At 36.5% G+C, this 13,064-nt stretch overlaps 1 protein-coding gene across 1 annotated transcript in view; it reads right to left on the bottom strand.

The window, feature by feature from the left end:
- Lrrk2 (leucine rich repeat kinase 2) overlaps positions 1-5,677 on the bottom strand; it is a 135,336-nt gene extending 129,659 nt beyond the window's left edge. The window contains exons 1-3 of the mRNA XM_058576386.1: positions 5,367-5,677; positions 5,017-5,102; positions 332-441 (exon numbers count right to left, since the gene is read on the bottom strand). Of these exons, the coding sequence (XP_058432369.1) occupies positions 332-441; positions 5,017-5,102; positions 5,367-5,517 (347 nt within the window). The 5' untranslated portion in view covers positions 5,518-5,677. The remainder of the gene's footprint in view (positions 1-331; positions 442-5,016; positions 5,103-5,366) is intronic.
- Between the last annotated feature and the right edge of the window lie 7,387 nt (positions 5,678-13,064).

Raw genomic sequence — 13,064 nt, 5'->3', positions numbered from 1 at the left:
TTAAGAACTGGTAGTCCTGTTAGTTCCACTATTAAAAAGTAAAAGACTCTTTTTTGGTTTGAATTATTAATTACCCATCAAAAATCTACAACTCATCCATTATATAATTGTAGATTATATTGTTAAAATAACAGTCACCTTATTAAGGTGACTATTATTATTATTATTATACCACCAATATGATTTCAGATTAAAGCTGTCTATAAATGCAAATCATTGATTCAAGGAAAAGTGCCTATATTTTGAAGAATTTCACAAGAATGGCCTTGGATCCCAAACAGTATTTTAAAAGAAAGACTGACATAGGTATAGATGCATCTGTCATACTCACTGGTGAACACCAAGGACTTCCCAGTCATTTCCAATATCATGGGGTCCCATTAAGCTCTGCATTGTTCCTGGACAGACCTCTATTAATTTGCATAGAAGTGACCAACCCACCTGAAAGCAAGAAAACAAATATTCACATTTTTAAAAGATGCTAATATAACATTTTCAAACATGAATCTTCATTCTCAGTGGGATAGGTGATTCTATCATTTTTAAATAATTATTTTAAAACAATACCTTGAAACACTTTCTGAGTAATAAATGCAAGTCATATATTTAGAATACATATTAGGATACATATTATTCAAAGAGTCACACAAGAAGGGTATAAAAATCAGTATATTATAACAAAATAATCTAAAATAACCTGCAAAGAAGAAGTTAAGAGGGCATACCAAAATTAAGTGCAAGAATGGCTATACTCCCGTCCTAGTATGTTCCTAACATATATCTCCCTGACAGAATCTCTTCCAGGTATTTAGGATTTTAATTATATGGGAAAACAATGTGAGTTGGAATGGAGAATTAGGGGTAGTTTGAGAGTTTAATAGCAAAGTATAAGTTATCAGAAATGACAGTTCCTCAACTAATGGGGCTAGATTAACAGAGGCAAGAGAAATGGCTTAGCTTATGACTGAATCTACATTTGGTAGAGGAGGAAAAAAAATAAGTGACTGTAATACAAGAAGGAGGCAGAATTGCTCAAGGTCCACTTTAAAATTCTCTTCAAAGTCTAACTATGAATTGATGTGGCCTGGACATCACAAATGCCCAAAGCTCTTTCATCTTTCCAATGATACTGGAACTCATTGATACATTGTAAATATGTTTACACTCAGTCCACTTACACATGACAATTTGAATAAAGTGCTCTTTATCTCTGGGAGGAAAAAATGAGATATTGATTCCAAACAAGAGATTAAATTTAGCTGGGCACAGTGGTGCACACCTGTAATCCCAGGGGCTCAGGAAGCTGAGGAAGTTGAATCACAAGTTCAAAGCCAGTCTCAGCAATTTAGCAAGGCCCTAAGCAACTCAGTAAGGTTCTATCTCTAAATAAAATATTTAAAATGGCTGGGATATGGCTGATGGGTTAAGCACCCTTTGGTTTGATCCCCAGTACCCCCTCAAAAAATATTTAACCCATACTTCCTTCTGTATATTACTATGTAAATTAAACTATCTTCAATACTTTCCATTGTATTAGAAAACTGTACTTCATGTGGTCAAAAAAGAAACAAAATGTATATAAATGTTGCATCTAAGACTAACAAAAAAGTACCTAAGTATGATGTATTGTAAAGACCAATAAAATGAGTACTGAAAGTACCTTCTATGAGCTAGGATTGTTCAAAGAAAGACATAACATGAAGGATGCAGAACTTAATCCAGATTTTAAAAGTCCCTTCTAAAACTGATGAGACATGAGGGCAGGTAGCTAAGTGGTAAGAAGACTGCTCCGGGGGAGGACAGTGTCACTGGATAAGACTGGATGTACAACTGGAGTTGAATGATCCAAAGAATTGAATGACAAAGTGAGAAATGTGTAGGAATAGCAGCACAAGTTTCTTACTTGTTTATAGGAGTAAACACAGAGATAAAAATTCTGTTGATCTCTTTACAAGATTATCTCTATAATCTTATTTATAAAATCTCTTCACAATATTTTTTCAGATTAAGCACAAACTGCTTTACTTTGCCACTACTTCCTTTTATATAATTTCAAATTGCTTTAAAAGGCAATGATTTCTAACAGCTATTTTTACCTATGTTTAAATAGGACATCCTCCTCCACCTAAGCTGAACAGACATTGATAATCTAGCTGTCATAGAAACTGGTTATTTTGAGCTTTCGTAAAATACATTGAGACTCTTCTCCTCAAAAAAAAAAAAAAATAACATTCTGAAGAGCTTCTAATGGGGGGAAAAATCACACAAGGATGCTAAACTCATGTCTGTACCTGCATGGCTGACTCAAGGAGAAAACCTGTTTTGTTTGGATTGGTAAAGCTGCAGCATCAACTGCAGGAAGAGTCAGGCAACTGAACTTGCAATCACTAAGTGGAGCTTCTTTGATTAAGCAGAACCTCCAGCAGCAAAGCAGAGATAACAACTGATTCATTAATCTAGTCAATTAAGAGCTTTTCTTTCAAAGAGAGAAGATTTCCATCCTGCACCATTTACAATATAATTAAATTAGTAGTTTTGCTTTATTATAATCATTCTATAAACTCAAGCACCTAATTCTGCATAGCAGGAAAGAGTTGAGGGGTTAAAGAAAATTTTAGTCACTTTCACTTATTTTGCTCTCCTTCTTCAAAGGGTGAAACTTTGTAGATAAAGGAAAGTAAAACTGAGAAGCAGAGAGAAAATGAATAGCAGGTAGAAAAAAGTACATGGCAGCTGGTCTAACCACCAATTCTCTAAAGATTGTCATTTACTAAGAATCATTAATAAAATATAATAAGACCTTGGGAATAAAAATTCAGTGTCTGGAATATCATTGTTAATGACTTCTGGAAACAAACCTTTCCAAAGAGTAATTTATTTAACTCCTTCTATTTTATTAAGAGTTTTTAATTTGGCCTTTCCAGCTATTTTGAAATATAAAGCAGTAAAGGATCCCTACACTAATTACACCAATATGGTGAGGAAATTTAGAGGAAACAAACTACTTTCAAGGAGAGTATTAAAATATCAGCAGAGACCCCAGTGTATACCTTGAAGAAGACCAGCAATAATTAAATGATAACTGATGACATTGTAGATAGTGAGACCACATTGTACTAAACATTGTATTTTTTACATGTTTACACAAAAGGATTATGAATTCAGTGGCTAGTGGACTGTTTGATGTAGATTTTGAAGGAGTGAAAAGATTTGAATCCTGATTCTGTCACAAGCTCCCTGATCTTCAAAGGTTACCTGCTCTTACTGAGCCACCACAAGTGTAAAATACCCAGTAAGATGTCTGAGAGGGCAGTGAAAATCAAATGATGTCATCATATACACAATGCTCTTTGCAGATGTATATATGTATGACACTGAAATTCATTCATTATTCTATCCCATTAAATTATCAAATCAAAAAACTGTTGCTTATTTTCCAATCTACATGGCCTCTGTTCCTTTCTAGGCAAGGATTTTAAGTAATGTTCATAACTATTCCAGACAAGTGTGCCTAGACATGGACACTTTCTAAAATTAGGAATTAGGGGAGGCTGGGGATGTTGCTGATGGTAGAAGGTACGCTTAGCATTTGGGAAGGCCCTGGGGTTAATAGCCAGCATACCCCTGACAAAAAAAGAAAATAGAATTAGGTAGTGAGTATGTTTCAGGTTCCCTTGGGTTCTCAAGTCTGTCACTGTCTCCTCTGGACTCTACAGAACAAAGCCTACCCAGGAGTTGGTGTGGAACCAAGCAAGGGTGAGTCTACCAAGCACAGAGCCTGGGAATGGAGGCAGCCAGAATCAGACATTATGAACACAAAGCAGACACTAGTAAGAAGGATGGTGTGGGTGGAGACCAGCAAGCACAATAGGCCAGTGCCTAAGAAGTGACTCACATTCCATGGACAAAATTCAGACTTAAAGTGCTAAAAAGAACAGTATCACATCATGCCTCCAACTTTTCTTGGTTTTGATTGAAAAATCAATAGATGGGAAATATTTTATTGAAGAAAAATGAAAATATTTATTCCATATATAAATGTCTTTATATAAAAGAAGCCAGATACATCATTCACCCAGACTAGATATGGCTAGGTAAAGAACATAAAAACAAAGAGACAAACATCAATATGGAGATTGATAGAATTCTTACATTGGTTTAGCCTCTCAGATGAATAGTAAAAAAAAAAAAAATGGTTTTTCTAACTGCACCTCCATAAAGTTTAAAGGCCACTTCTCTTGTCCTGCATGACTTAGTTTACAGATGACAAAACTGATTTCAGTTCCCCAAATCTCAAAATGCTCTAGAGGAAGTTATCACCTTGGGTATTTTTGTCTTAACTCTAAATTATTCTTAATTATCATTTTAGGGCTGCTTTTTAAATATATTCACGGTATTTAGCATATTTCTGGATGTCCTATAGTACAGATTCTAAAAGTCGTGCTTTTGCATTCATTTTACATAACAGCAGTTGCAAAGCATGTATTTAAACAAATAGAACCATAAAACATCATTTTTTATACACTATAAGGTATAGGACAACTAAAGGCTAGAAATCTGTCTTTAAGTTAAAAAATAAAACGAGCTGAAATTTATGAGTGTTTGCCAGTTACTTAATTGTGCGGTATTACTGTTAATTATTTCTCTTTCCCAAACTATGCACAGTGGTGCCATATCTAGGACGTGCTGCACATTGGGAAGATTCTTAGAATACTTTGATCCAAACACTAAGGAACTCCTCTTGCCAATAAAAGAACTAATCCTCAACCTAGTTTTATTCTCCTCCCACTACCATCCATATTCTGTCAGTCGGTTTTTACAAAGTTACCTCTGAAAGACAGGGAACCTGTAGTGGGCCCTTATACTCTGTTAAATCGGCTAATGATTTGACCATGTTTCCATCCTAAAATCACCATCAGCGGTTTATCACGCCAAAGAGCTCCGGATGTATAACATTGACAGAAAAACGTGTCTTCCCAACAGAAGCGGGATGAGCAAAGTGAAAATTCCTTTTACCTGCTGCACGCTGGCAACTCTCATATAGGAGTCCAGGACGATCAACAGAGGCACGTGGAAATTTTTGCCTTCAAATAACTTGGAGGCTGGAAAAGAAGGGGGTTGGGGGGGAGGAGGCAAAGTCAGGATCCACACCATCCCTTTAAATTTTTACAAGGGGAAAAAAGCAAAACAGATGAGCCCAAGATCTTCCTGGATTTCTCAGGTCCTTTTTGCCTTAAAGAAGGGAGCAGGGAGTTTGGGGATTCGGAAGAGTTCAGGTTTGGGCAAGCTCCAAAGGGCAGGGGAGAAAGTTTGCAAAAGTGAGGAGGAGGGGAGAATAAAGGAGCAGTTGCCTTGCAAATGATTACCATGGTCCGAGTAGGTGAACACCAGCATGTCTTCCAGGATTTGGACCAGCGTTTCTATCTGTTTGCCTTCTTGAACATTATTCAGCCTGACTATCAACTTCTTCAGAGTTTCCTCGTCCTCCACGCAGCCCTGACAGCTGCAACTAGCCATGGTGGCTCCTGCGGCAAACGCGGCACCTCTCCCAGCACGAATGCCCACTGCTGCGGGTAGGGGCCACTGCTCTCGGGCGAGAGCCGCTCACGGCCGGCGGCCAGCGCTACCCGCGGGCCCCATCTGCACCCGACCTGCCTGTTTATGAGGAAGGCGGCGGCTCCCCGCCCTGCGCTGCCCTCCCTCTCCCTAAGCCCTCCTCCCCGGCTTCCTCCTCCCCCACCCAGGCCCCAAAACGAGCTAAGTGGCCTGCCCGAGGCTTGGCCGGGGCGAGGCGACGGGCAGAACCGTGGCGGCGACCTTAGGCGCGGATAGAGTGCGGGCCAGCGGGGCGGACGGTGACCGTGACCGTGTCCCACCCACTGCCCTCGCCCCAGGCCCGCCGGGACAGACCCGGGCGCGCGCCGCCTCTTCAGACCGGATCCCACTCGCTGCGGCAGCGCCGCCCGGAGTACAGCTGGAAGAAACTGACTAAGCGGACTCCGCCAAGTCCCAGGCCTAGAGCCCGGCAGCGGCGGGAAGGAGGCGCACCGCCTGCCCTGAGCCCAGCCGCAGCGACCCGCCAGCCCGGCCTCTGCAGCCCTTCCTAAGGGCTAGGAACTAGGAAGAGGAAAAAAAAAAAAATGAAAGTCGCCTATCTCCAGATCTAAGAATAGAAATCAGGGCGTTGGGAAAAGAGGACACCACCCAGTGGGCCCCTTTTAGGAAAACATTCTCTGCCGCTGTAGGGAGATGAGTAATTTCCCCCAAAGGATGGAGAGTTTAGCAATCGAAATTTGCCCAGTTACATTCTTCTCTGTGATTGTTGTGGCTTTTGTAGGGAAGAAATAAAATTTGTTTTTGTTTTCGAAATCTGTGGTTGCCAAAATGTCACTCGATTGACCTTTGAAAATTTGCGTTTGCACTAGGCAGGATGCTTAGAGTTGGAGCACACCAAAAAGTAGTCGGTTCTCAGCGCCATTAGAATCAAGAGAAAGACAGGGTGGAAAAAGCAATACTGATCTGGTAATGAGAATTGCTTATGAGTAAGGAGGTCAAGATCTCTAAAGTTAAAGCGGGGCCTGGGGTACATAGCTCAATGGTGGATGGTTTGTCTGGTGTGCCAGAGGGGACACACACACACACACACACACACACACACACAGGCTCACAGTGATGTATTTTTCAGGAAGAGAAACAATCAGAAAGAACACTGCAAACAAAGCTTAAGCAAAGATATCTATTTCCTTCAGTTTAATCTAGCCTCAAGGTCATTTAAAAAGAAGAGGATTAGACTGGAAATAAGCACTTCCAAACTTTTGATTCCCCACCCCATATCTGTTAATCTCACCTCATGCTCATGACAATGCTGAAATTAATAAATCTTTCCTAAATATCTTTCTTTTATTAAAAAAAAAAAACAGAGCTGCAGTTGATATGTGAATAACTTTTCTAGAGTCACACAGGTGGGATTTTGAGAGCCAGGGTCTACCCAGAGAGATCACTTTACTCCAGGCAGAAGTTTCTTCACACTCAACCAGTTCAACCAGAATGAGCTATATATTACAAATTCAGGTATCAAATTCAAACTCAGGTATCAAAATCAAACTCAACCTAGATATTATGAAAAATGCTTGTTGCAAAGAGTTTTTACCTTTTACAGTAACATTTATATACCTACATTTGAAATGACAGAATAGTTAAAATTTGCTTTTAAGTAATCTAGTGGTGGGGAAAGTGACAAAATGGGTCGAAGCATAACAAAGTAATGATTTTTTAGTTGATAGTTGTTTAAGTTAAGCCAACAATGAGTTCATGTAGTCTATTATACTGTTTATATATAATTTTCCATAATGAAAAGAAAAAACTCAACTTTATTACCTTTATCAGATTTATATATCATTTTCTAAATGGTTTCTGAACTTGTTTCAACTACTGACTACTAAATCTATATTTCAAACATTCCTAGAATTTCTGTCTTTTATGCCTTCCTTCCTATTATACATTGGTTTCTCCCTTCCCAGTCTACTGGGTTACTACTTTGAAAGAAATTGAAACCTAACTCTTCCAAAATAAAATAACCCTAAGTAAAAAGGTGCCTCCTATTTTCTTCAATCCGTTCATCCCTCTATTGCCTATTTATTGTCTACTCTACCTTGGCCAGACTGTGAGTAGGCAATGTCAGCATATGATTTCACTGCTGGGAACATCCTTCCATGAACTCCTGCAGTGGTAGGGCAAAGTAATCATCTGATCTTTCAAAATGTTTAATTAATTGATTAAAATCCCAAGGCTTATCAACTCTTCAGGTGGTTAAGAATGACAATGAAAGCTACAGGTAGGAATTCAAGATTAAGGCAGTGTTCAGTGGAGAATAAAATAGTAAGGAAACATTTGGCTAAGTTCCTGGAAAGAAAACAATAAAACTGATATTACTAATTGCAGAAAACACCAAATCAAACTGCAGAAGAATAAAAAATTAAATTAAAATAAACTTAAGGAGAAAATATAGATTACTAGTTATTTAATCTTGGTATGAGAAAACAAGAATAAGGAAAGAAACCACAGTGACTCCCTAAGTTTTTTTGCTGTCAAAAATAAATAAATAAATAGACAGATAGATAAAATGACAAAAAGGGGACAAGGAGAATCAGAGTACATATGACAATTAGTCTTTATTATTTATTTATTTATTTTGGGTTCCAGATATTGAACTCAGGGTCACTCAACCACTGAGCCACATCTCCAGCCTCATTTTGTATTTTGGTCTTACTGAGTTGCTTAGCATTTCATCTTGCTGAGGCTGGCTTTGAACCCCTGATCCTCCTGACTCAGCTCCCAAGCAGCTGGGATTACAGGCATGCGCCACTGCGCCCTGCCAACCAATTAGCCTTTATTTAACAGTTCTTACAAATCACTCCTCAGAAATGCTAAGAAAAAATAAATTAAGGTTTTGAACAGGAAATTCACTGAGTAAACAATAAATAAAAGATAAATATGTTCATCTTTACCTAGAAATTATGCTCATAAGCATCAGTGAGACAGTTACAAAATATAATGTGTATGTGTTTGCAATAACAACAAAAAAGAGTGGGGGGGGATACTTGGGAATAACTCAGACAAACAAAAAAACAAACAAACAAAAAAGTGACCTTCCTTCCAGGCAGACACAGCCCCATGTAAGGGTACACCAATTAGGCTTTGACTTTCAGACTCCACCCATCCATTCATCCTGGTGCCCTTATACAGGACACAACTTGCACAAAATATGAAGCATTGTCTTATTGTGAAACTATAGAAATTAATCAGTACATTATTGACACAGCTACTCAAAATAACTAATGAAAGAATATTGAGATCTGGAAACACACCCTTAAACATACAGAAGTGTTGCACTTTGCATCAATGAGAAGAAAAAGAACAACTGAATAAATGAATCTGAGACCACTGATTGTGGAAAAAGCATCAACTCATGTCTATGTTATGTCATATTCAAAAATAATTTCCACATAGATTGAACATTTCTTTATGAAAAATGAAACTCTCTTTCTGACCTCAATGTAGGGAAACACAAGACAAAAATTATAGTTCATAAAAAGGATGCTTAAGTTCAGAGACATTAAAAGTTGGAACTAAGTATACCAAAGAGTCCATCAACAAGATTAAAAGATGAACACATACTGGAAGACATTTTTGCAATGCACATAAGAAATGAAAAATTAATAGGAGAATATATAAAAAGAACTATCACAAATCATAAAGGAAAAGAGCATAAGTTTTCATATGAGCAAAAGAAATAAAAGGTAATTTACAGAAGAGGAAATATCAATTGTCTAAGAAACCTGTCAAAAGATGCTCTACTTCTCTTGTTATCCAGGAAATATAAATTAAAGCAAAATGAGATATTATTCCACACCCTTCAAATCAACCTCACAGTTAAAGATTGATGATATCAATTATTGGCTGGGATGTAAAGCAACTATACTCCTACTTCTACAGTACCGATGGGAGTGTGCGTGAGAAAAATCATTTTGGCAATATCTAGTAAAGTTGGAGATATAGCTATTCCATGATTTGATACTTTCACTCTAAGGATATTCTTAGAGAAACTCTCAAAATCTGCATACAATATTTGTAAAAGAACATTCAGTGCATCATTTTTTTCACAATGAAAATGCAAACCATTTAAATGTTCTCCAATACTAAAGTTGCATAGATTCATAAAATGGACTTATATTATCTGTGAAAGTTATTGAACTGGAGCTCTATGTGCCAACACAACTAAATAACAACAACAAAAAATTTTTTAAAATTTATATATAGTGTAATATCAATACTCTAATACTATAAAATATTCAAGGTATACACTTTAGGAAAGCATATGTATGCAGTAAAATATAAAAATAATTCATGGGAATAATATCTACCAAATCCTAGCTAGCAGGTATCTCTGGTGATAGAAAAGTAGAAATGGATCTAGGAAGAATATATTAGAAACTCCAATTGTTTCTGTAACATTTTCCCTAAAGTTTGTTTTTGGTTATTCATTATATTATTATCCATATTCTTTTTCTAACTTAGTTCATATTATAAATTATCAAATGTATGTTCAACTTCATTAGTGCTTAAAATAACAAATAAAACAATAAATTAGCTCTTGAAAAGTGCTTACCAAATTAGCAAAGAAGTCTTATCAACTGGTGTGGAATTTTGTTATGAGGAAATGATAAATTATTCATAATTTATAATAAAGCAGGTCATAAGATTCCAGAATTTTGATCCAAAACAATAAAAAGTGTCCACACAAAAAAACTACTAAAATTATATAAGACATCCAATGTAAGAGTGGTTCTTGTTCAGTGATACAATTAGAAGTAATTTTCATGGTATTTATACTTTCCTGTGTTAAGTGTTTCATAGAGCATAGTATAATATTATAGTAAAAAAAGTAAAAGGGTAGGGCACCTGTCTAACATGTCCCTGAGTTGGACTCCCATCACCAGAAAAAAAAATAATGTAAAGAAAATTATATAAACTTTAATATTAGAAAATATATTTTGAAAATATAGTATTAACATTAATATACACTAAAAACACCAAAAATGTGTTATTATAGCATCAAAAAAAAAACAGAAAAATTCAAACTGAATACCCATGGACCCACTGTACATAGGCTATAGTTCAAAAGTCTACATCTTCCTCTAACAATGCCCAGGTATTAGGGCCTGAATCTCAAAAAATTCACTGATGATTGAAAATTCCATGAAGACATATTGGGTTTCATCCTACACTCACTGTCCAAAACAGACCTTGGCACAGAGTAGCCATTTCAAAAACAGTTAACATGGATGGATGATTGAATAAATGAAAATGGAAGATTAGAGGAATAAAATGATCTCCCCAAAGTCATCATCAAGAGGAAGAAAAGGACTAGATGACAGCAGATTCTCAGACTTCCAGTCTTTTTCCATTATTTTGTCTTTGTTAGGTGAGTTTCATTAAACCAGAGTGAAGCTATCTAATCACAAACCCTGTACTTACCTTTTATTATCTGCACCTCATATATGCTGAAAGCAACTTTTTTCTAGTTTCTGAACCAGAGATGAAAATGATAACTGTACTTGAGGTATGATATTCTCCCCATATCAACTGAAATAATCTCTCATTAAAGTCAAATATGAGTCACTCTGAGATTAGAACAGCAGAGTATCTGCAGTCTTCATGCTTGGTTTCCTTGGAAAAGAAGGCTCCCATAATTATGTGTCAATATTATGTTCTAGTTTAAAAATTCTAAAGTGGATGTAAAGATTAAGAATATCAGAAACAGTGCTGACACAAAGTATCAGACGGTGCTGAAGTAAATCCCCATTTTTGCCCAAAATAAGCTTTTGCTTTGGTGTTGCTGGACATATTATAGGTGATCAAGTGATAGTTCTTGAATTAAATAAAATAAAATTATTAGTCATGATTTTTAATCTTTACCAGTAAAACATAAGTACAAGATTAATAAAATGATGAAATTTTTATTATATTCCTTTATAGGAAAAAAAGTAACATTATAAGAAACATTGTATAGTAAAAAAAAGAAAAAGGGAAGGGCTGAGTATATATTTCAGTGGTAGAGCACTTGTCTAACATGTCCCTGAGTTGGACCCCCATCCCCAGGAAAAAAAATAATAATAATGTAAAGAAAATTATATAAACTTTAATATTAGAAAGTATGTGAAGGAAGAAACAAAGGGGACCCAAGAATGAAGTGGCAAAAGAGGGAAAGGAGGCTTAGGAGGTCTAGCAAAGGGGTGGGAAGAGAAAAAGGAGAGAATGAAGGCAAGTACTTGAAAGGGAAGTGTTTACTGGAAACTTCAAGAGCAGGAAGGACTGTAAAGTGCTTTTGAGATTGGGTAACAGAGATGACCTCCCTGAGAACAATTCTGCACAGTGGTGAATTCTGAAGTCCAACTGTAGCACACTCAGTGAGCTGTGAATGGGATGGATGATGTTTTACAAGAGGATTCAGGTGGTTTTTGTATATTGAAGAGGTGTTGTTTCTCACATGTTGAGTAACTTTGAGAAGAATCTTTCTGAATCTTCTTATTATTACTTCCAAATGTATCATCACCTTTTTCCCCAGTGTTTATTTTTTTGCCCCCAGAGTATGAGCAATGATTCTGCTAAAAAGCAACATAAGTTGCTACTGACAGTGGGGAAAATGTATTTACTTTACTTCATAACAGAAAAAGAAACATTAAACCCACAGGAAAAAAAATAGAAAGAAATTGTTGATATGGTCTCTGCCATCCTAGGCATGTTATTATTGGCAACGAGACTATGGGAATTACAGAGGGCAGCTCCAGATCTCCATAGGAACTTGAGAAATTTGAAGAACAAAATAAGTTTAAAAAGCAGATAAGACAAAAAAAACATACATTGAAATCACTTAGAAGACAGATAACTGTACCAAACCTGACAACACTATACTTAATGATTAAATGCATTGATAGATCTGAAAGAACAAATGTATTTATCTGAAGGGGTTTGAACCATGAAATGGAAAAGACAGCAATAGGCAAACTTAAGAAATGCTCATCTAGTAATTCATTCATTAATGTGAATTTTTGGTAGGAAAATAAATCAAAGCATGTCTTGGCCACTGGATTTTGAATAATCCAGCAAAACTATCCTATTACCAAAATGAATGAATGAATGAATAAATGTTGCAATTATTTATTAAAACTCTGTTATGTGTAAGGCCCTGGAGATACAAAAGTTAACAGAGTTTAAAATATAAGAATGTTAAAGTGCAGAGTAATGAGTGTTGCAATGGAATAAGTATAGGTTACCATAAGAATGCATGAAAGGGCTGGGGATGTGGCTCAAGTGGTAGTGCGCTCACCTGGCATGCGTGCAGCCCGGGTTCAATCCTCAGCACCACATACAAACAAAGATGTTGTGTCTGCCGAAAACTAAAAAATAAATATTAAAAAATTCTCTCTCTCTTTCTTTCTCTCTCTCTCTCTCTCTCTCTCTCTCTCTCTCTCTCTCTCTCTTTAAAAAAAAAGAATTCATGA

Source organism: Marmota monax, unplaced genomic scaffold (assembly GCF_021218885.2).
Source record: "Marmota monax isolate L192 unplaced genomic scaffold, Marmota_monax_Labrador192_F-V1.1 WCK01_AAM20220418_F8-fsc00012, whole genome shotgun sequence".
Taxonomy (NCBI): Eukaryota; Metazoa; Chordata; class Mammalia; order Rodentia; family Sciuridae; genus Marmota; species Marmota monax.
Note: the sequence above shows the minus strand (reverse complement) of the source record. Positions and strands in the feature narration are given on the sequence as shown.